Source organism: Alternaria incomplexa (assembly GCF_024043165.1).
Source record: "Alternaria incomplexa strain BMP 0042 chromosome Unknown scaffold_15, whole genome shotgun sequence".
In the NCBI taxonomy this organism is placed as follows: domain Eukaryota; kingdom Fungi; phylum Ascomycota; class Dothideomycetes; order Pleosporales; family Pleosporaceae; genus Alternaria; species Alternaria incomplexa.
The window spans coordinates 74557-97217 of NW_026249864.1; the positions used below are offsets into that span (position 1 = coordinate 74557).

The window sequence follows — 22661 nt, forward strand, 5'->3', positions numbered from 1 at the left end:
GTTATATGCCATACAAAGTAAAGTGGGTATATCCTCCTTCCGGCTTGTGACACCGGTGCAAATGCTGAAAAAAGAAAAGTAATGGTCCCTGTAGGCCGAGATATACGCTCGGTTGACGCCCAGTGATGCAGCAAGACATAAGAGAGTATGTGTAGATGAAATGTATGATGGATGCTCAGATCATCAAGCCGGCACCAATTGTGACGGCGCTCAGGCCTGTCTCGCGACTGTCCTCGCTCGCTCGTCGCTTTCCTAACGTCTTCAGTTGACGCGCAGTATCCATCTTTGTTTGCGACATGCCAGACGGCGATGGTGGGCCTGATGGGCCTGTAGCATCGCTGTTTGACTTGGAGCGCATAGGGCCTAGGTCTTCGCCGAAAGTGATTGAGGTGATGGAATCATCACTGACACCACGAATAGGCGAGCTGGGTCTCTCTGATGAGGCAGCAGCGGATTCAGTTTTGTCTGCGGTGGCTGTTGGTGAGCTGTGGATCGTTGTAAGCCTTGCAGAGCGTTTGGACCTCGCGAAACCATGCACGTCGTAACGGGGTGGGTGCGGGGTATAGTCGACGAGCATGTGCGCCTTGACGCTAATGCGGAAGCGTTGGCCTTTTCCAAAGACTACGTCGCTGACACGTGGAGAAGAAGCAAGCAACACTGGAGCGCAACGGCGGCGGTAACGCAGGGTCTGCGCAGGGCAAGGTCGGATCGCGGGTGCCGATTTGGAATCTGACGAGGAGTCACTCTCAGGACGCTCGTCATCGCCTTGCTCGTAATCGTGCGAAGATATGCGTGCTAGAGATTCTCTCGCATGCCGCGTCGGGAAACGAACGTCTTCGGGGTCGAAGTCGTCGAATTCTAAGTCTGGCGCGGGTGCTGCGTGACTGATGCCCGAATCGCGGGTGCCAGCCAGATGTGGGTAAAGTTGGCGGATAATCTGCTCCTGTTGTGCAATGATGCGTCGGCCGGCTTCTAGACTTGTCAGACTTTCGAGGTTTTCTCCGAACTGCGCATTGTCCAAAATGCGTTGACGCCTGCCCCTCCGAGGAAGACTTCTGTAGCGGGGCTCGCTGCGATCTTCTAGGGGTGCACTGATGTCGATAGCGGCGCAAAACAATTCCACCCAGTCGAGCATGCCTTGCTCAGTCGACGGACAGAGCAAGAACTGCTCAAACTCCAGGCGCAGGCGGATGGCATGTTCCCGTACAGGCTCGAAAAGCTGTGGATCCGTTTCGTACAATTTAGGCCGAGCGACAGCGGGCACCAGGTGGGCGAAAGGAGACTTTGGTATCAGCAATGTCTTCTTGAAATCAGATGCCACGCCAACTTCAGCATGCTGCAAGGAATAGGTTCGCAACAAGCGACCTGGGCATGGCTCTTTGTTCTTGCTGAGGAGACCCGGGTACTTTATGCGGTGTATGCTCAACTGCGTGCCTCGAAGTATGGCGTAGACATCATGCCATTCTCGATGTCCCGAGACCTGGAATGGCGAGGATAGTTCCTGCTTGATGCCAACAACTCCTTCTATCTCGACGGTGCAGGTATAGGGCGGGGGTGACTGAATACTGCGCACCGCCTCTTTCTCTCTCCTTGTCCTTTCGTCTAGGACGCGACGGGTCTGAGGATCGGTTGCGCGAGCATACGAGGGCGGCGACCCGATGGGCAGTTGGGCGTGGGTGTGGTAGGTGTTGTGGTATCCATATGTTGACGTGGCCGGCGAAGGGTTTGTCGAACGAGGCCGTGGTGCACGTGTTTGAGCCATGGCTTCAGTGGTCGAGTCTATGGAGCAGGGCGGTGCGTTGAAGAGTAGATGGCTGCAAGGCTGCAGGGCTCTTGGCCAAGGTCAGGGCAGGACTTTAGTGTAGGTATCGGCGCTGTATTTGGAAGCGGCATGTGGTGCCAAAGCAGCTCATGGACCTATCGAGGAGAAAGCGCCATGAACGGGTGGCTTGCGGTAGTGGTTTGACGATGAAATCCCCGGACTCGATGTGTCACAGTGATTTGTTCTCGTCAGGAAAAAGTAAGTCGAGCAAACGGACAAAGTCCAATGTCGCTGTAGAGATGACGCCACAGGAGCTGCAGAAGCGAAAGAAGCGGTGGCAGGCGCGTTGGGTATATCTAAAAGCTACGACAGGGGTGGTCCTGCTGTGGAATGAAATGCGGACGGGGCGCGTCGTATGTGACCGAGGAAGATGCGACACAAGTCTGACGGAGAGATTGACAGCGCAGGGCAGTGCGAATGGAAGCTGACGGAGAAGCTGACGGAGAAGATGACTTCACGGCGAAGCAACCCTAGCGGGTGTCGGCGGCGCGGTGGCATGATAGAGTTAAGCAGCATCACTTGTTGCTATCAGCTGCCCTGCAGTTGTTGGTGCCATGCAAGGATAACTCGTCAAGGCCTGAACACGTTCCAGATCCCGCTAACAGGACCTAGAAACAGGCCCACCCGCCCCTTTGAGCCAAGTCGAGTCCTGCACCTCTGCAAGCGATCCGTCGTCCGCATGCCACTGCCACGGTGCCGCCGCACTCCACTCCACCCTGCGTGCTTTTTGCCTCAGCTGAGAATCTCGCGCACCTCTCACCAAGCCTAGAATCACCACACCATCGCTTTTCTCGCTGCTCCCACACCACGCTGACAGTCTCGGCTCCACCAACATGACACGCCCCTCTCCCTGCTAACGCCAACCGCGCCAGTTTAGCTGAGTCAGGCCTCGCCCTAGGTCGGCTTTATCTTGGCTTCGACACATGACGGCTTCTTGCCCTAGGCATGCGAAAGGCTAGTTCGCCATGCGCAGTCACAACAAGTCTTCATGTGTGCGAATTTGGATGTCTTCCCGTCTGGCGTCTCGGTCATCAGCTAACTGCAATCCCACGGCTCGGGTTCGCGGTACGCTGGCGCAGGCGGCACGCGTTCGCCGCTTATCTTTGTCCTCCGTACCTCGGACAGGCTCGCCTTGTGGCCTATACTGACCGACACACGCAGGTCGCACCCTCCTGTCCGATTCCAGATATCGCCAACACCTTCTTCCTGCTCGACTATCTTCCTTTCTTCTTTGCCGCTCCTTTTCGAACATCGTCTTTTTGTCTTTCTACGTCATCTTTCCGTCACTTTCGCGTCACCTATGAGGCAATCCTGCTTGTGCCACGCATTCAGTCGCATCATAACGAAGGAAGGAATCAAGCAAACCAGAAAAATGATTCGCCTCTGGATTGCTTCACGTAGAGTTTGGCGCAGATCTATCTTGAGTGTAGGATGGCGGTACCAAATCTCTACTTGATGTAGAGCATCATAGACTGTACCCATCTACGCAGCGATCTTGATAACAGCCCGTCCAGCAAGCTTCCCTGCATTCATATCTGCACAGAACCGATCAATATCCTCCAAACCACCATGAGTCAGAATCGGATGTACCAGTCCTCGCGAAGTAAAGTCGAGTGCCTATCCGCCCAGTTAGTAGCAGTCTCCCTACCTAGCTCGCGAGAATAACACTCACCTCCTCAACGTCCTTTAGCGTTCCTGTCACACTTCCCACAACATTCAATCTCTTGAGGCACATCAGGATTGGACTAGCTCCCGCAATGATCGACGAATCTTTCGGTAGACCTACACACACCATCGTGCCGTTGGGTCTCAGCAAGTTTGGCGCTTGTTCGTAGCCTGCTTTCGTTGCTGCGAAAACGATCACGCCATGGGCGCCATAAGTAGTAATCTTCATGATCTCGGAAGTGATGTCCGAGCATGTAGTGAAGTCGATAAACCTCTCGGCACCAAGAGAGAGGCAGAGATCGCGTTTGGCGTCGCCGCCGTCGATGGCAATAACGCGCATACCCATATGGCGAGCGTACTGAACACCAAAATGACCAAGGCCTGGGTGGTATCAGTATCATCTTATATGACGGTTTCAATTTCGTCGCTGCGAAAGACGGAAGAGGACACAAAAGCGCTATGCGCATACTCACCACCACCCGCTCCTGGAATGACAATCCACTGCCCGGGGAGTACCTTACTTCTCTTGCAAGCCACATATGCTGTAACACCACCACACATGATCGGGCCCGCCTCCTCGTCTTTGACGCCATCAGGCAATCTCGTCGCATACCTCGCATCCGTTAAGCAATACTCCTGGAACGTTCCCGCAACAGTAAATCCACTGTTCAGCTGCTTCGGGCAATGACATTCGTCTTGGCCATTAGTACAAAACTCGCATCGTCGGCATACAGACGCAATCCATTTGATACCAGCGCGATTACCAATCTGCCAGAGATCCTGCACGTTTGCGCCAACGGCTACAACGATGCCAGCGCCCTCATGGCCTGCGATGCCTTTGGTACATTCGGCCATCTTGAAGTCCCACTCATCATGGAGCAGGGATTTGTCCGAGGCACAGAGGCCACTGTAGTTTATCTTGACGAGAATCTGGTCAGGAGCTGGTTCCGGGACAGGAATCTCCTTGATGGTAATCGTAGCGTTGTCGCCGGTGCCTTGTTTGATGGCCGCCTTTTGTGTTTTGGGGAGTTGCATAATGTTACTGTATTCGGGACGATGTGAAGAAAGGGAGTATGGCTGATTGAGGAACATCGAGTCACTCAGAATACACCTATATATGTATCAACACGGACACCCGGCACTCACTGTTCTATGTGCGGGGGTCGAACTTAACGGACCTTGTTCTTGGCCTTTGTACGGATAGTCGAAGGTTACTGATCGGGGTCGCAAAAGCATGAGCATTCCGAATTCGGTACACAGATAACCCCTCTACCATTGTCAAGACGTTGCGTTCATAATCTACCGTGCATCGTCACCGAAGCCCTCGTGATCCTACGGCACTGCAACTCGGGAGACCAGATCGGATAAAGCACGTTCGTGTCAAGGTCTGCGGGGAGTATCCGCGGTGTATACGAACCGAGGATGAGGGGCACGCGAGACGGTGGACGTGCGGAGACGACTAAAGATTAGCGTGCAAGGCGGGGTACAGACATGAGGTAAATTGGACATGAGCGAGCCGTTTGTGACGGAGTTGAAAGATTCGGGAAAACTAAGAGGACAGAATTATTGGGTCGTTGTTGCTGCTCTCATGCTGCAGTACTTGGTGTCTACGAGGGGTTGAACCTCAGCTCGGGACGCCCCAGGGCGCATCATACTCATGCGGCCTTCTTTCAAGCCTATACCGAAATCTGTACGCCGACCAGTGCAGTTATCCTCTGAACCCAGAACGCCGTGCCAAATTCAATGCTCCCATTCTTCTTACCATGCCGTGATATCGTCGACCTCAGCCTCACCAAACGTGCTGCTTTTGGTGGCGACCATACCAGAGTCACTTGTTGCGGTCTCTACGTTTGGTGTTCTATTCATGATCCCTGGAAGCTCGGTCTTGAGGAAGCCTAGTAAGTGTTTGTTTACCTGCTCAAATTCCAGGAGGAAGGCGTCGTGACCATCTGGAGAATCGATCGTCTTAAGTGTAGCCTTGGGAATACACGCGGCCAATTCCTTCTGTTCGGCAAATGTGAAGAGACCGTCCGATTGTATACCTAGTACAAGTGTAGGCTGTTCAATCAAGGAAAGCGCATGATGAAGGGCCGATACTGGATCTAGTGTTTCGGGTGTCTCGCCTTCAGGATAGCGGTAGCGGGACACATCATGCGTATCCAGCTTTCTTGTGATTGCGATGTAACAATTAGCGTCAAAACGCTTGATGAACTTGTCGGCCTGGTAACGGAGGTAGGACTGTGCTGAGAAGTAGTGCGGCGCTAGAGGCTTCGATGAGCGCGGGAATTGACTGCTGCTACTTGTCGAGCTTGACCTTTCGAGGTTCGGAGTGCCTGGGTCCGATGCATCATGGAATTCGAGGTCGGCATGTGCGGCTGCAGAACCGGGTATGGCGGTACTACTGTTTGTCCGTGACATCAGACGCGGCGAGCCAGCGTTCTTGTGACCGTGGTTGTGTATCGCCCAGTGTTCGTGGGAGGGATTGGACGGAGTGGTCGGTCGCGGTACAGTGTTGATGCTCTGTTTCTTGGACAGGTCTGGTGTGTTGCGCCCAAACCTTGATTCGAACGAGTCGCGGCTTCTGTAAGTCAGTAAAGCAGACATGCGTGCGGCTCCAAGCCCGGTCGATGGAGGATCTTCATATGCGTAATAGCCGTCGTCGTATTTGGGGTCACTGTAGATACTTTGCCGTTGCGCTTCGCCCCAGCTGATGCCCCATGCGCTGTAGCGAGCGGAAGTGGCTATCGGGATGATGGTCTTGACGTAGTCTTTTCCGAAGTAGGCAAACTCGAGGACAAGCATACCGCCCATGGATCCTCCAATAACCGCAGCGACCTGCTTCACACCAAGATCATCCAAGAGGAGCTTGAAGACACTGTGCCCGTTAGCGGCTTCCAAGTACGAATTCCAGATTTCGCTCGACTAACTTGACATCGTCTCTTACAGTTGTCAGTGGAAACTCGGGTCCGTACGGACCCAGCGAGACGTCGCCATCTTTTGCTGTGACCGGGCTTGCGCTCCCGTAAGGACTGCCGAGACTGTTCATACAGACAACGAAGAAGCGCGATATATCAAAAGCCTTCCCAGGCCCACCTAGCAACGGTCCCCACCAGTCTCCCACGTCAGCGCTTCCCGTGAGCGCATGGCATATCACCATGGCATTGTCTCCGCTGGGCGCGAGGGTACCGTAGGTCTTGTAGGCAACGCTGACATTGTGTAACACGACGCCGGATTCGAGCGTGACCCGGGGTATGACGGCAAACGTCTGGTCGGGGATAAGTTTGGCGAACGGATTCTCGGGTTGCGACGACACCGTCCCTACCGCATGTCAGTTTGGATCATGCACCGCCAGAACGCGTCAAGGAAACCCGTCTGGATTCTCCAACATTCCGCATAGCAAATTACAGCAACCAGCCGTTCTTGCTTTGCCTGTCCGAAATGCTTGCGACGGCAAGAAAAGTTTAAAATGCACCTACTATACTTCGTCGGTCCATTGGCAGATCCATGTGTTTCCATATTCGCGATATCGTATGTGTAGTCGTAGGGAAGAGTGGAGCCTGCGTCGCAGGAAGTCTGGCGTATCGATCACATTGTGGGGAGTCATCACATTGGTGTTGAGTGCTGCTTGCAGACGCCCGCTAGACGAGGCTCGCCAAGACAATGACGTGCTTTTGGGGATTTGCCTGGCCCGTATGATGCCCTCGATTTGTCAAACATCAACGATCACCCTTTGCCCAGATTGGTTTTTTGAAGTGTCTGCCCAAGCCTTGATACTCTTGACACTGCTTCCAAAGTTCCCCGCAATGCCTGAGACAAGACTCAGGGCTTCCCTCCGAGTGTTGCCTGTCCGCCATCGTCTAGGATTGTTTTCACCTACTTGGCGACATAATCACTGCTTTGCGCAGAATGGCGTTACCATACGATTTTTCCCATGAGGTTGTGCAACAACACGAAGACTGTCGCCAAACCCTCGAGTGCAATCAAGAGACAGAGTCACCGGCTGCCCATAGGTGTTTCAAGTTTGATGATTGGACAACAACAGAAAAGTTGAGCTCTCCAGACTTTGATTGCGATGGTCATGAGCAAATTGCAGGTTGTTGGCTGGCTTTTATAGTACACAGAAATATATTGTTGGCCCAAATACGACTTGTCATCGTCGAAATAATGCATCAACCGACTGGCGCAAAGCGTACTCTGACCAGTCAACGGCTGCAGATGGAAACCAAGCTCAGCGTGCACTATATAGAATTCCTGCGATGGGAGCGAAATGAAGGCATCTAAAACAATAAGGACCGACGCAATCACGGCTATGTAGCACGCACCTCTCGCTAACGGACGCCACACGTGGCTTGCGCGTGACACTAGCTCTCTCTGCCCACCCAAACGCGTCCGTATCCAACATCAACCATTATTACTGACATGCGATGCGACGGGTAGTAGTAACAGGCTTAGGGCTTGTAACCCCTCTTGGACTAGGTGACGCGACGTTCACCTTGCTTTGATCCCATTTCTCCTAACGCGGATAGGTGTTCGACGAACCTGGAAGCGTCTGATCGATAGCCAGTGTGGCATCGTTTCCATCAAAGACAGAAGCCCTGAATTCGCGCTGCTACCGAGCCAAGTCGCTGGTCTGGTTCCTCAGGGTAGCAAAACGGATGGCAAATGGAATACAAAGGAGCATCTAAGCCACAGCGTATGTACCGCCACCCAACGTTCTTGTCTTTGACAATGTTAATTTCGTCACAGGATGAACGCCGTATGGCACGCTTCGCACAGTATGCCATGGTGGCGTCCGAGGAAGCTCTCAATGATGCGGGATGGTTTTCGAAGGAAGAGGCCGATCTTGAAGTCACGGTACGGAGGCTCAGCATCCGCCCAGCCTGCATCTTGCTCACCCCGAGATAGGGAGTGTACATGGGATCTGGTATCGGCAGTTTAGATGATGTGTATGATACCACAATTGCTTATGAGAAAGGCGTGGGTTGTCCCAGCTATCGATCGTAACTGTCAACTGATTATGCTAGGGTTACCGAAAGGTGTCCCCGCTCTTTGTTCCACGACTGTTGATCAACCTAGCTGCAGGCCACATATCGATGCGTTATGGGTTCAAGGTGGCTATAACTTGCTGGCTATGTTTTTTGATGCTGAGCCATGATAGGGACCGAACCATGCGGCAACAACAGCATGTACGACCGGAGCACATAGCATCGGAGACGCGTCACGTTTGATTCAGTTCGGAGATGCAGATGTTATGATAGCCGGCGGAGCTGAATCATGCATTCATCCTCTCGCCATATCAGGCTTTGCTAGGGCTAGAAGCCTGGCTACTGAGTTCAATGAACGGCCCATGGAGTCAAGTCGACCATTCGACCGAGAACGGGATGGTTTCGTCATTGGAGAAGGAGCCGGAGTTGTGGTTCTCGAGGTACGCGATCGCTGTGTGCAAAGTTGCCGTACCTGTCGTATCTAATCAGGTGCAGGAACTCGAGCACGCAAGAAAGCGAGGTGCGAAGATCTATGCTGAAGTCGCCGGCTACGGACTGTCCAGCGACGCACACCACATGACGGCACCTCGCGAAGATGGCCAAGGCCCACGTCTTGCAATGAAGCATGCACTACGACATGCCGGCCTCAAGCCAAGCGCTGTCGACTACGTGAACGCCCATGCGACGAGCACCCCACTAGGTGATGCTGCGGAGAACCGAGCCATCAAAGAGCTTCTGCTTGGCGAAGACGGAAAGGATAGAGCTTGTGAAATCAATGTGAGCAGTACAAAAGGTGCGGTCGGACATCTTCTGGGTGCTGCAGGGAGCGTTGAGACTATTTTCACAATTCTTGGAATGCATCACGTAAGTCAGATGTGGTTCTTGCCATAGCCTACATGTTGACGATGACCAGAACATCCTACCTCCGACTCTCAATCTTGAGAATCCAGGAGATCCGGCGGTTGACTTCAACTGCAACTACGTCGCCAATGCCGCTCAACAGCACAGAGTCAATGTGGCTCTCTCGAATAGCTTCGGTTTTGGTGGCACCAACGCATGTCTATGCTTCCGCAAAATCTGAGAGTCGACGATAGTTCACCATATACAATACGAGCTTCTGATCGTCAAAACTTGATGCCGAGGTTTTGTGGATTCGCGACTATTAGTACACCATGATGCTAATTACCCCGCCAGAGGGTCACGATAACAGCTGCTAGCCCCACTTGGCGTCATTTGCATCCCACGGTGCTCTGCGATACTTACCTTCCAAGCTTCATTATAGTTACCTCTTCAAACTTCCTTCACTTTCTATCAGGCTTTGAGCTCAAGTTGTCGCGCTCTTTGTTACGCGCGAGGGCGAACTCTGGTAGAATGGCAACCTCTCGCCCCTCATCTGTAGTGGGTAGCGATGCTGGGAGCAAATTATCATTCTTTCGCAATGCATCCAACAAAGCATCTGCATATCATGCGCAGACACCCTACCTCAGAAGGCTCCCATTCGCGGCAATCGCAATCATCATCACCCTCGTCGCTGTAAACCTCCTTGTTTGGGCGGCAGTTGGTATAGTCTTAGTAAGTAAAGAAGGTGAATCCAAATGGCGTTGATCGCATATGCTAAACGTCGGCAGCACTGGCATACGCCACTGATCTCGACAGCAATCCTCTCATACACTCTGGGCTTGCGCCATGCCCTGGATGCAGATCATATTTCGGCGATCGATCTCATGACTCGCCGTCTGGTTGCTGCAGGCCAGCGGCCAGTGACGGTTGGAATGTTCTTCAGTCTCGGACATTCTACCATCGTCATCATCACGTCGCTCATCGTTGCAGGAACTGCAGCGGCGGTGTCAGACAAGTTTGACAATTTCGAGCGTGTCGGTGGCATCATCGGCACTTCTGTCTCTGCTGCTTTCTTGTTGCTCCTTGGTCTTATGAACATCTACATTCTGTACAAGCTCATAGTACAGATGCGAAAGATGGTTTCGAGCGACCCTGGTAGTGAGCACGAACAGTTCAAGATACAGGGCGGCGGTTGCCTCTTCCCGATATTGCAGAAGCTCTTCAAGTTGGTCGACCGACCCTGGAAGATGTATCCTCTGGGTGTACTTTTCGGGCTAGGTTTCGACACTTCTTCCGAGATCGCTATCCTAGGAATAAGTTCGATTCAAGCCACGAAGGGGACATCAATTTGGCTGATCTTGATCTTTCCACTGCTCTTCACAGCAGGCATGTGCCTTCTCGATACCACCGATGGTGCGCTGATGATGAGTCTGTACACAAGCACGCAACTTGCGCGCGACCCGATCGCCATTTGCTACTACAGCATTGTGCTAACAGTCATTACCGTGGTTGTCGCGACCATCATCGGGACAGTGCAGTTCCTCAATCTGGTGCTCAACGTTGCCGAGCCGCATGGCAAGTTTTGGGAAGGCGTCGAAAAGCTGGGCGATGCTTGGGATATAGTTGGTGGGCTGATTGATCGCACTAAAATAATTCGACACTAACAGGATGCAGGCGGAGCTATATGCGGTACATTTATCGTTTTCGGTGGTCTCAGTGTTCTGCTGTACAAGCCTTGGAGACGTCGCATCGATAGGAAAAGAGTCAACAATGCGCACTTTGAGCCATTACCCCAGGAAAATGATGTGCCCGGCTCCGACGAAGAGCACAACCGAGGGATCGTCCCATCGAGTACGACACAGGCAAAAGCGGTGGAGGTGAACATCGAGCCAGTAGAAGCCATAGGCGCTGGTCCTGCACGTTGTTGAAAACTTTGTGTCAACAGCACCAGACGTCGACCCTTCAATTTGATATTACCTTACAACCTGCCTATAGCCTTTACCTCTTCCGATCCCGAGACCATTTTCCGTCAAACTGCGGACTCATACATGTCAAGTCGAGCATTCTCCCTGCGGAATCTTTCGAATACGCTATGACGTCCTGAAGAGCATACGAGACCGCTGCAGAGATCTGTTGGAGCTGGCCGTTCGAAGTGATGGTGTATGAGTAGTCTGTCAGAGTCATATGCATCGATTGAAAAAGGCAAATCGTGTATATCTGAGGAGGTGCGATCTTTTGGACCGAAAGTCGGGTTCGTGTACGGTAGAAGCAGACTGTATATGGGTGATGACATGGGCGGGCGTTGAAATGAGCGGCAAATGCCGAACCTGTGTGTCTATGATGAAAAGGCGTGTTTGGTGACCTGCAACTTGATTGGGTCTGAGTGATTGTGGATGATGGCGCTGCTGGATTTGGACCGAAGGAATGCCGCAGGAGGCTGTCCATGCTTTACAAGAAGAGGGGAAGACATTGAAGAACTCTTTGTTACGCACTCAAACCACTGTCTTATGATGAATCACCATGATGGGCACAGAGACGAGTTGCGCATTAGAGACAACACATGTTTGTCTTTCTACTACCGCTCACGGCGTAACTTCAGCTCTTCAAGATTGTACACAACCATGAGAACCTTGGTGCCAACTCCACCTTTTATTAGCTTGGAGTCAAGCTTGCGCGGCTTTCAAACCTCCCACTCTGCGATCTTCAGGACAGCTTCTTGAGTGCCAAACACACGCAATGTATTGCCAAACTCGTTCCAAAACTTTGAATCAAAGGCTGGGATGAGCTCCATTGGCTGTCGCTTAACCTGCTCCAACGGCACCCATCCTGTCTTATCTTGGACGTAGACGTCATTTTCCCATGACCCGGCGACGTCTTGAACCTGTTCGTCCCATTTTGCAAGTTCACTATCTTCAGGAAGCTTAACCTCTCCGTCATCTTCAGTCGAGGAAGATTCGGCGTCAGGGCTCAGAGCTTTGAGCGTGTCGAATAGGTTCTTAGTTTCGAATCGTTGTTGTCTTGCCTCCTTTTTCCTAGCCTTGGCCCTTTGTTTCTTTGTTTTCTTGGGTTGAGGCTGCTCTACTGGGGGCAGGGGAACGGGCAGGTCGACCTTCTCGCGTCCATCTTTTAGAAAATCCTGAACATCTTCCGCCAACACTCCTTTCGCTTTGTTACTGGAACGGTTGGGCAATGGCGCCGGAACCTGTTCTCCTCGCTCCGCACCAAGCTTGGCGGCGAGCCTGATCATGATGGTGGCAGTAAGGAGGCTGTCATAGCCTGCTTCGTGGAAGGCCTCGGTCTCTTGGTACTTCGGATGGTCGGCATGCGTGACGATGTGGGGCAACGGCTGCAGACTTGAATTCTCAGCAATATCCTGTAGTGTAGGGGAGGCGTTGAGGTCGCCTTCAGCATGAGTCGCTAGATATTTAGTGTCGATGATGTTGGGGAACAGCTCATGGATGGCATCCTGGAAGCCTTGCAACGTATCCTGTACGGAGTTAGCGCGTCGTCCAAATGAGGAGATGTTGCACGTGCAGGCAGTTGGCCGACAAAAGTACGATAAAAGTAGACAATGTCAGTGAACATGTTGTGGCCGACTAGCACGGGCTGCTTGATCTTGAGTCTTTCTATGGCTCTGTCGTAGCGATCTCTTATATCATATGCGTCGGCAGTGACAATCGTGCCAGTAGTGCGTGCAACATAGAGTGGATCCGCGCGATTGATGTCGCCGCCCTTGACTAAAGCCTCAAAGATCCAGCGGAAGCCGGTTTGTCGGACAATGGATTCTTTGACGCGGTTCTTGATCCTGCGCATGTTGTCGGCCTCACGCACAGGGTCTAGATGAAGGATACGAATACACTCTCCGCGTCCTATGGACACCAACTCTGGGAACTCTGCGCGCACGAGCTGATGCACGAGACGCTTCTCGAATCGCGTGATGACGGGTATTACGGGCGGAGTGGAAAGCCCTGTATGAGTTGTAATGTCCAAGGACGGCGAAGTGCTAGATTTCCATTTCTCAATGGCTTGCCTCACCCTGCGCATAAAGTCGAGCGACTCGACATCTGCCGAGTTAAGTTGCAGATCGGGTATGGGATTCTTGTTCTCGAGTCGATCCCAGGCCATGCGCTTTGCTCGCTCTGCTTCCTCGCGGGATAAGTACTGTACGCCTGTGGCAAATGGAGCCCCCAGGTCGAAACCATTGTTGAGGAGGAAGGTACACGCGCCGCTCTGAAACTTGATCTCACGCTCAAAGTCGATGCGCTCGTCAAAAAGCGGGCTAATGTTGATGTTGTAAGGCCTCAAGACATAGGTATTGGCAAGGTAGTCGAAGCGCGCGCAAGTGATACCTATCTGTAGGATCTGATAGCGGTCGGCGCCCATTTTGGTCTCGGCATAGCGCTCCTCCATGGTGAAGCGCGCCGGGCCATGTGCAGGTTTGTCTTGGATGCGCGATGGAATGCCGGACAGTTCGAGATCAAAAGACACAAAGTCGGCCTCGGATATGTGGATGAAGATGGCCAGCAAGTGGTGCGGGAAGGTAGCTGCGTCGACGTCCATGTTGGCGAGACGCGTAAAGATAAGCAAGGCGCACTTCCAAACGTCGTTGGCAATCGGAGGAAATGGGGCAGGCGCTGTGTAGAGCTATGTTGGCTGGGTGCGGAGGTCTCTGGTCAGTGTTGTTGAAGTTAGCAGCGATGGATCAAGCGACAAAGCCCGTGTCTAGCTCCTGACTCTGAGCTTGACGCAAGCAAGCGGGTGTCAAGCACCTTGACAACGTCTACAGACTGATGCAAACGCAGATAGCTCGGGGTCTCGGAGGCAGGTGACGCGCCAAGGCGGTTCGGGTGAGGTGAGGTCAGCCGAGGTTCGAAATGTTGACACCGGGCGCTCCGTCACCCACCGCTATGCGCTCGTGAAGCTCAGAGGACATTGCCTGGAACATTGCCTGGAACGTCGCGACATAGCGAAACATGGCGACGCTCTACGACGACGTCAGCGGGTCGCGCTACCTCTCATCATCCATCTCGTCGCTCTCGACGTCACGGCAACAGTCGTCGCAGATCGCCAAAGCCTACCGACAGGCTGCCCAGCTGTTCCTGACGCGACGACTCCCCGAGGCGCTGTCGACTATCGAGCCCATCATCACCCCGCCGCCAATCGACGCGGCCGACGTCGCGGGCCACGCGCCCGTCGCGACGGCGTCGCGCGGCACCCGGGTCAAGGTGTGGAGCTTCTACCTCACCTTCCTCAACGCCGTGGTCGAGCTGGGCGCCGAAGAGGGCAAGCACGCCTTTGGCAGCACGCGATGGAAGCAATTGGTCTCGCAGTGTCGCGACGGCAGCATCTGGGACCACGTGGTCCGCGACGGCTATGCGGGTGTCGAGGGCGACGTGGACGCCGACGTTGTCGTCAACCTGTAAGCAATCCCCTGACCTGGTGAGCGACTGCGTATTGATGCTACATAGAGCCACCCTCCTCCTTACCCATGCGCCCTCGCAGCGGCTCAATCAGCAGAAGCTCGAGACGTACCTCTCCGCCACCGCCAACCCAGCCCTCGACGTGTCCTCGCACATGTCTTCTCCGGCATACCTCGACAAACGGCCAGGCCATCGTAGGCAACACACCGGCACCGACACCCCACGCGACCTGGAAAAGCGCATCAAACTCCTCGAGCTCTACACCCTGCACGTCCTGCCACGGAACGACGAATGGGACTATGCCCGCGACTTCATCGACATGTCCGAGGTGCTGGACCAAGAGCGCAAGGAAGCCTTCCTGCTAGCACTGCACTCTCTCAAGGAAGAAAAGGAAGACACGCAAGCCCGCGAAGAGAAGCTACGCCAGCAACAACAAGAGCAAATGGAGGAGCGCCGCAGAGAAACCGAGGCCAAGCGCCTCGAGCAGTCGCGCGCACAAGACGAACGCCGCATACGCGAGGAACAAAACAGACGCCAACCCCGCGGCTCAGACGAGCGCTTCAGCAAACCCCAACCCACGCCACAACCCACGCCATCGCAGTCTTCCCGCACCTCCCGAACGCCCGCCAAGAAACCAACCACACCACCACCCGGCCTCTACAACCGCGCGTCTACCATGTTCGCAAACATACACACCATGATTTCGGATACGGCCCATCACATGACTTCCAATCCCATGGCTTTCTTCCGTACTTTACTTTTCTTATTGGCGTTTGGCTTGGCGTTTGGCAGGCGCCATCTTAGAGAGAGGATACTACGCATCATACGGAGTGCGTGGGACAAGGTGAGACGTACCGTAGGAATGGGCGTCAAGGTTTCCTACATCTAACCTGTCTGCCATATGTGGGTCCGGTTCTTATGGTTATATATTCTTCTTTCTAAACATTACTACCGTCGGTCATGCTAACCTCTTGCAATATCATCATGCTCTTCGTCTTCGTCCTTGGTGTCGGTCCTGTCATATCACATACGCTAGCCTTCATTGTAGCCTTGGCCTGTACCTGGCTGATGCCATTGCGCGCGTCTTCCCACATTCCAGACATTAGCCGTTACAGCTGAGGTGAAGATGGGATCAATGCAGGAAATAGACTAGATTATTCGGATAAACATGCTTTGTACTTGTGACAAAGAGAACTTCGGATGGTAATGCGAGGGGACGAGGTCCACCGTTTTACCAACGCCATGAGATTGAGCACATCCTTCTGGCTATATTCAGCTCTTGGGACATCGCTATACGATAGCTCATCTCGTAGACAGAGTTGTTCAAAAAGACTTCCCATCCTTTGCATATGACTACGTTTGTACTGGAACGCAACCAAATCTATGCGCTTACTGGACCTTGTGTCTGGAACCCAGTGTCTTCCTTCTTTGCTTGATCATGTAGGTGTACATGGTGTAGGAACCTAATAAGATGTGAATTTCGAGTATAAACAAGCCGCCATAAAAGAATACATACCTGGAATGTACAGCATCAAGCAGAAGTAGAAGACGAGCGGTATGACTGGGCTGACCTTCGCTCCAGGAGCAATAGACCGGTACAGTAACCACCACTCAGCCCCGATACCGACCGGATAGAGTGGGTAGAACATGGTATACCTGGGACAGTCAGCTACCTAGGTAGGACCAAGTAGCGGATGACGTGGCTTGAGAACATACCGGAGCCATACCAGTCCTTTCGGAGCTTTCCCGTGCATGTTGACCGCAAGATACAGGTACCGGATGGTGTCTGCGACCGACCAAGCAAGGAGCAAGGCAAGATAAGCATGCGAAGTTGCTGTGCTTTGCGGAAAGCTGTACCACACCATCCAAACCTGTATGACGCGTGTAACAACTTGAAGTGCGGTTGTGCTGACTGGAGATTTGATGACACCTGGTATCGTTCTCAATGAGATGCACAAGAAGAGGTAGGAATGATGAACATACCAAACGCCGCATGTAAGACTTCTATCAACGAAGCGGTCTGTATCCATCGCGCATATGGCTCTGTTGCATCAAAGAGCTCGAATTTGCCATTTCGAGCATTAGACATGGCTCGAACGAAGACCGATGCCCATAGCGATGCGAAGAGGACGTTGTATGCAGTAAGGTAAGTCGTGCGAGGTTGCCATGTCACTGTTGGCGTAGTAAGCTCCATACGTTGGTTAGCCATTCTCGCTCCTGCTGCTCAGGATTTAGTTGGTGACACTTCGAGGTATAAGTGAACACATTGCGCAAGCAGAAATTGTTGTCGTGGTTTCCATCGGCCACCAAGTCAAATGTAGGCGATGAGCCGAGGCTAACTCGGTGTAACTCCACTACTAAGAGCACTCGTAAACTCTCGTTTCGAACTTTGAAATACTCTGTGTTAGGATATCTGTAATTTTAGCTTTTAGCTTCCGCTTTTCTTCTAATTCTTAGGCGCAAGCGCGAACTTCAGGTGTCGTCTGCTGCATTGGCTAAGGTTGGTTGGGCACTGGCCAATCGGAAACACGTAATGACTGATTGCAGGCTGCCACTGGGAACTGCTTACCATTCAACAGAAGCGTATCAAGCAGCACCTGTACCCAGATGTGTACTACGACCACAAAGAGCAAGACGGGCACGAGCTCGCATCACATGCCAGTATGTTACTTCAAACCCCTACAAGCATTGCAGACGCCTGGCTGAATTGCTCGCCTAGACCGCTGTTTGGAAAGCTTGCGACAGCCACTTACATACCTACCCGGTGTACCTGACTACACTCTTGAGTATACGCCCCATGGTCGCGTCAAGCCGACTGTACGTGTGGCGCAAGCTCATGCACGCGTCCGCTAGTCTGCGCTACCCGAATGAATATCAGGAAAAGCGGGTGAACTCAAAGATATGGTCTCTCTATATCTGTTGTAAGCTTCAAAAAGCAAAAGGAGGTAGTGCGACCATGTCCAAGCACTCTGCATGCATCACTAAAGCGGCCTCTGTTGTTGCAACTTCAAAGTAGGTACACGTAATGGCGAAACAGCTTTCTTGGGCGGCATACATGCCACTGATCTTTCCTCTTTTGCTTTTATGAATAGGGGTGTTGGCGAAGTATGGACTTTTGAGACGCTGAGTCGTCCAACCCCGGCGACGGAGATTCGCGAACAATAGTAGGAAGTTGTTCTTCCACGCGCTGAGTCCATCGAATCTTCCCTTCTTGTCCATCCTGTTCCTCATCATTCAATGCATTCGTTTGAGTTGGCGAGTCTATCGCACGTAGCTCTATGACTGTGCCATCATTCTCGGCATCCACGATTGCGGATAGGCGATATGGATCCTTTGTATCGCGAGATGAGGCTTTGCCTCGCTGTTGTGCTGTACTAGAGCCATTCTTTTTGTCCTGCAATGACTTGTAGCTTCGTTTGCTCGTAGAGTTGTAAGTACTGCGGTCCGTGGTGTAGCTTGAAGGAACATTCGTGGGCATCTTGAACCCGTTTTGGCAGTATCGTATCAGGTTTCTGATAGTGGGGACGGCAGCGCATATATGTGCAACTCCACTGGAGGTGAATCCAGTAATCGATGTGCCAGTCACTGTATAGGTTGGGTCGATAGTGTCGACAACCCCTGGTAAAAATGGCAGGCGTACGATGGACATAATAATAACACTTCGGAAGGATTAGATTACACAAACCGAACATGATCAAGATGAGACGTACCAGATACCAAGGCTAAAGAAGATGAGTAGCTGGATCTTCTTTGCAGTCTTCATCTGCAGCTTCCATACAATCGGGATAGGAAGACTGAAAAGGATAGTCTCAGCGATGATCTCGTATACAACCGTCAGTCTCAAGACGGCAATATAGTCAATACATTTCGCAGTTCCTTGCTCTTGAAGGTCCCAGATAGCACGGACTGGAACACATTGGAACGCAGCCAGGAAAAGTAGGGGCAGGGTGAACAGAGCCGTAAAAGCCATGAAGGCGAAGACCGCGCGCTTCAACCAGACGTTCGGAAAAATGCGAATATACAAGCAGAGGATGCTGTACTTTATGAGAAGCAATTCGACACCCCACAAGATGGTAGCAATATAGGCTATCAATAGTCAGTATTTGTTTATTAGAGCTGGCAGATGGAAGCATACTCCATTTTCCGATCGCGACGACACGTGGATATGTCAGGTCCCATATGTGATGGCCGAGTCCCGCTTTAAGGTTCAATAATAGGGCAACAGTCATAGGGATGACCAAGACCTGCACAATCGTAAGTAAGATGACACTGATTTGTCCATCGAACACCTACCACCGCTGCTAGATGGAGCCAATCGTCCCACCACAGCTTATTGCCGCCCACATATCGAGAAGCAAAGCGCATTACAATCACGATGATTGGTATAATTCCTGTCACGTATGCCACTATCCGGATGGAGTTCGATAGGTTATCGTGCGGCTTGTCGCAAATAGATGCTTGAATGCGGAGCGTAGCTGCAAACAAATCAGTGATACCGCTTCCGATCACTGCGATGAACATACCGAAGGTCTCGTTGTAATTGCACTGCTTTTCCAAGCACGGTTGCAAAATCTTGGTCGAGTTTTTGGAACTACATTGGCACTCTATGTCGAGGAGCGTACAGCCGATGGCAGGCAGGTTTTTGTTGATACAATTTAGCTTTGCGACAGTCAGCTGCAACAATCGTCCTGTTGTGCGATGTGTATCTTACGGCGCATGGCGGAATCTGGCTCAACGCATCCAGTGCCGCATCGTCTAATGAGACAGCATTCGTCGTGGGGCAACAGGCGCTGAACAGCAGCACAGAGGCAAATGCTAGGTGCGGGGACAGAAGGAGCATTTTTACAAGGTAGTTTACGACGATGTGCACGGGTAGCAATAATTGCTTTTCGTGCTGGTGTAGAATGCAGAGTCCGCTGTAAAAGCCACAACACATGAGCGCACGGGCGAGGCCATGTAACCTCGCCGATTCTACCCAAGCCCTAAACTGACTCAGTTATCATATGCTATGTGCCGTTGGTGTCAACTTCAATTTGCCGGTGGCGGGTGGATTAGGGCTCGTCACGAAACGGGTTCGACGCAGTTAGTGGAGCTTTGTTTACGTCCAAGGAAGGGATAAGCCTGTCATCAAGCTGCCACCCTATATCTCACAACGGCGCCCAATCTTGCCCACTGGTGAAGTGGTAGTGAGCAATCTTCCAAGGTCTGCTTCAGTTCCTCTACCAGAGTGAGATCCCAACGATTAGCGATGGAGATAATCTTTCCTTGAGTATCCACAAAATCGTATGCCACACGATCTCCACAACGGCTGGCTTGATCCGCTGCACCACGGCGGTGCAGGGTGGCTCGAGCCAGCCCTAAAGAGCTGGCGCATGTACCGGTGGATTCAACCCCTGGAAGCAATCATTGCTCCACCCCCGCAAAGCCGATCGGATAGCCCGCGATCAATTGTTCTTGATGATCATGTTCGCCGAGCTATCGGTCATGTCGGCAAAATACTCGATTGCGCAAGTGCTGCAAGCACCGCTGAGTCGGTACGCTAATATTTTGATTGGCTGAGTGACATGAGAATTGCGCTACCATCGGAAGTCCATCAAAACACCTGCTTGCCGGCTCGCTATACCTTCTCCGACGTATCTATGCGCAGCACTTTATTCTGCTAGAATCTTGCTCGAGGCCCTGCATCGCGGAGGATAAACAACCCGGGAGCTAGCCTGCATCTAATCTTGGAAGTTGCCGAACGCACCACGAATGGCATATCGTGACGAAGGTGCGGCTGTTCATCGTGAGCCACCAATATCTGTCTTTCAGGCGACCCGTTCCACCTCGTCAAGATGTACCTGTATAGTATAAAACCGTAACATACTCAGGCGACCTATGATTGGCCCACTCAACTCACCCACGCCCTTTCCAGTGTACGTTCCTGACAGGCCATGTCCAGGGATGCTTCTCATTGGCAAGTAGAGTAGTAGCAACTTCCTGTAGCTCCGCATCGCTTGATGCTTGTGTTCCGGACACTCGTTTGCAACGCTACACCAGGAAAACAAGTACTAGCAAAGATCAACAGCGCAGCCATCGCACCCTGCACGAGACTCGTCATTGCGCAACTGCATAATTTTTTTCAAAAACGATGGCCATATCTGAAGACGAATTCACGAAGCCGGCACAGCTGTTCACGGTATCAATGCCCATCAATGCTGGTGTGGGAGACTTTCGCTGTATCGGAGTGATGGTCAATCTAGCTTTGTCGTAATTGGTCATCGGGTAAACACTAGAGAAAAACGTACTCCCAGTTCGGGGCACCGTACAATTCTTTGGATCCAAGTAGCTTACGATAGGAACGTTCTCGAACCTGGGGTCCACCTTAATCCGCCCATTAGAGGTGATATAGGGTTCATCGAATAAGTGTCGCTCGTTGGGTATCGTGGCAGTAACGACATTGTTGGTGGTGATCGACAGGTGTCCGGTAAAGTTTCTGTCACCCATTAGCGCGAATGGCGGACTTATGATGAGCACTGAGCCTACGAAGTGTTCGGCTGTACTCTAGTCGCGTCGCAGAAAGACCTGCTGCATGGTCATTGTTGATCATCGATAGTTTAACTCTAGGCCAGTATAGCTTGGACAGCCAAAAGACGCTTAGGACCGTCTGTACTACCTAGGTACGATGCTTCCAGCTGCTCCGAGCTGTTCAAAATGTAACACTTTTCCTCCATATTTTGATTGTAACACGAGCCCAGTGAGGTCGAGCTTCGGGCCCTCGCGACACTTCCAGTCTTCATATTGTAAGTATTGTCACAACCGCCAGACTTGGGCCGGCTGGATAAAATCGTCAGAACGATGCGGTATACTTCGACGTGTTCCTATATTTTTATGTTACTTTGCAGTGTCTATGTCTCTAATTGTCGCGGTATCGTGATGCAATCCGAGGTGCCGCTCGGTCTACTTCAAAGCTACCTACCTAGATATCGCAATCATCCTGCATTTCACTGGACACTTTCAATCACTAGCTAAAACTAAGACTGGGCGCTAGCATAAGTCAAAAACGCACTTTATCCTTCTAAGGTCCGTTGCATGATGGTCGCAATAACGAGTTGGCTGGAAGGTCGGACCAGACAACCTTGGAGACAACTGAGGAAGGAGCTCATGACCGTCCAAAGCGTCCGTAAGAGCAGCTCCCGCCCTAAAACTATTGTGTTACTGCCTTGTCAATTCTGCGCCTTCTTAAGAAAGATAATGGCTGCCGTAGAATGACTAACGAGGTATCACATAACATGGTGCGAATTGATGCCAATGTTGGAATGTAAGGCAGGGCTTTCATTATTCATTGCAATCTACTAGCTTGAAACCAGTTCAAAGTGCAATCAATTCACATTGGTATCCCGCATGCTATTCTGGGGATTGTACCAAAGCACTTTAGTAGTTTTTTCCGATGTGTACCCAACCTCGGAATGGCTCACGCCTCACGCCACAAGCTCACGCTCGTCACCAACGTACCCCCTTCCCCCCAAGTATTCACTTGCGTTCGCGCACGCCGAAGCAACATACCAAGGTACAGTGTTTTCTAGTGGAGCTAAACACTCCTCTACGATCCTAAGAGTCCCGGCTCGCAACTGTGTCGAAGCCTCTACGGTCCTCCCAAGACCTCTGAAGACACGGAAAGGGCATTTCGCGACCACGGCCCTTTTCTGGTTGCCAGCGTGACTTGAACAACATCAAAGCTATCGCAATCATACCGTATACCAAAGTACAATCTCAATGACCCAGCCCGAACCAAGACCAGACCTCAGTCTGAGTCAAAGGCGCACTCTATTCTTGCTATTCTTTCTGAACTTGATGGCCTTCTTTGACATGTTATATTGCCGAACTAGCGCGGTGGTTCTGGGCTTGCCATGTATTGTAGACTATCGTGCGGCAGCTGCCTCTACTCTC

General features: G+C 52.1%; 7 protein-coding genes across 7 annotated transcripts; 2 read left to right on the top strand and 5 right to left on the bottom strand.

The window, feature by feature from the left end:
- Positions 1-175: 175 nt before the first annotated feature.
- Positions 176-1762, bottom strand: J4E90_009087 (uncharacterized protein; the record flags this gene model as incomplete). The annotated part of the gene is made up of 1 exon (XM_051438608.1): positions 176-1762. The coding sequence occupies one exon, from the start codon at positions 1760-1762 to the stop codon at positions 176-178; it is 1587 nt and encodes a 528-aa protein (XP_051287271.1).
- Positions 1763-3304: 1542 nt separating this feature from the next.
- J4E90_009088 (uncharacterized protein) lies at positions 3305-4522 on the bottom strand (the record flags this gene model as incomplete). The annotated part of the gene is made up of 3 exons (XM_051438609.1): positions 3305-3439; positions 3495-3868; positions 4252-4522. The coding sequence occupies 3 exons, from the start codon at positions 4520-4522 to the stop codon at positions 3305-3307; spliced, it is 780 nt and encodes a 259-aa protein (XP_051287272.1).
- A 723-nt stretch (positions 4523-5245) lies between these two features.
- Positions 5246-7003, bottom strand: J4E90_009089 (uncharacterized protein; the record flags this gene model as incomplete). Its single annotated transcript, XM_051438610.1, has 3 exons — positions 5246-6362; positions 6415-6805; positions 6964-7003. The coding sequence occupies 3 exons, from the start codon at positions 7001-7003 to the stop codon at positions 5246-5248; spliced, it is 1548 nt and encodes a 515-aa protein (XP_051287273.1).
- A 1242-nt stretch (positions 7004-8245) lies between these two features.
- Positions 8246-11240, top strand: J4E90_009090 (uncharacterized protein; the record flags this gene model as incomplete). The annotated part of the gene is made up of 9 exons (XM_051438611.1): positions 8246-8341; positions 8393-8464; positions 8512-8598; positions 8646-8912; positions 8968-9336; positions 9386-9481; positions 9946-10044; positions 10101-10938; positions 10987-11240. The coding sequence occupies 9 exons, from the start codon at positions 8246-8248 to the stop codon at positions 11238-11240; spliced, it is 2178 nt and encodes a 725-aa protein (XP_051287274.1).
- Positions 11241-11992: 752 nt separating this feature from the next.
- On the bottom strand, positions 11993-13872 carry J4E90_009091 (uncharacterized protein; the record flags this gene model as incomplete). The annotated part of the gene is made up of 2 exons (XM_051438612.1): positions 11993-12799; positions 12847-13872. The coding sequence occupies 2 exons, from the start codon at positions 13870-13872 to the stop codon at positions 11993-11995; spliced, it is 1833 nt and encodes a 610-aa protein (XP_051287275.1).
- Positions 13873-14285: 413 nt separating this feature from the next.
- On the top strand, positions 14286-15621 carry J4E90_009092 (uncharacterized protein; the record flags this gene model as incomplete). Its single annotated transcript, XM_051438613.1, has 2 exons — positions 14286-14731; positions 14781-15621. 2 exons carry the CDS (start codon positions 14286-14288, stop codon positions 15619-15621), a joined length of 1287 nt encoding a protein of 428 aa, XP_051287276.1.
- Positions 15622-16121: 500 nt separating this feature from the next.
- J4E90_009093 (uncharacterized protein) lies at positions 16122-16941 on the bottom strand (the record flags this gene model as incomplete). Its single annotated transcript, XM_051438614.1, has 4 exons — positions 16122-16195; positions 16249-16388; positions 16449-16662; positions 16716-16941. 4 exons carry the CDS (start codon positions 16939-16941, stop codon positions 16122-16124), a joined length of 654 nt encoding a protein of 217 aa, XP_051287277.1.
- Between the last annotated feature and the right edge of the window lie 5720 nt (positions 16942-22661).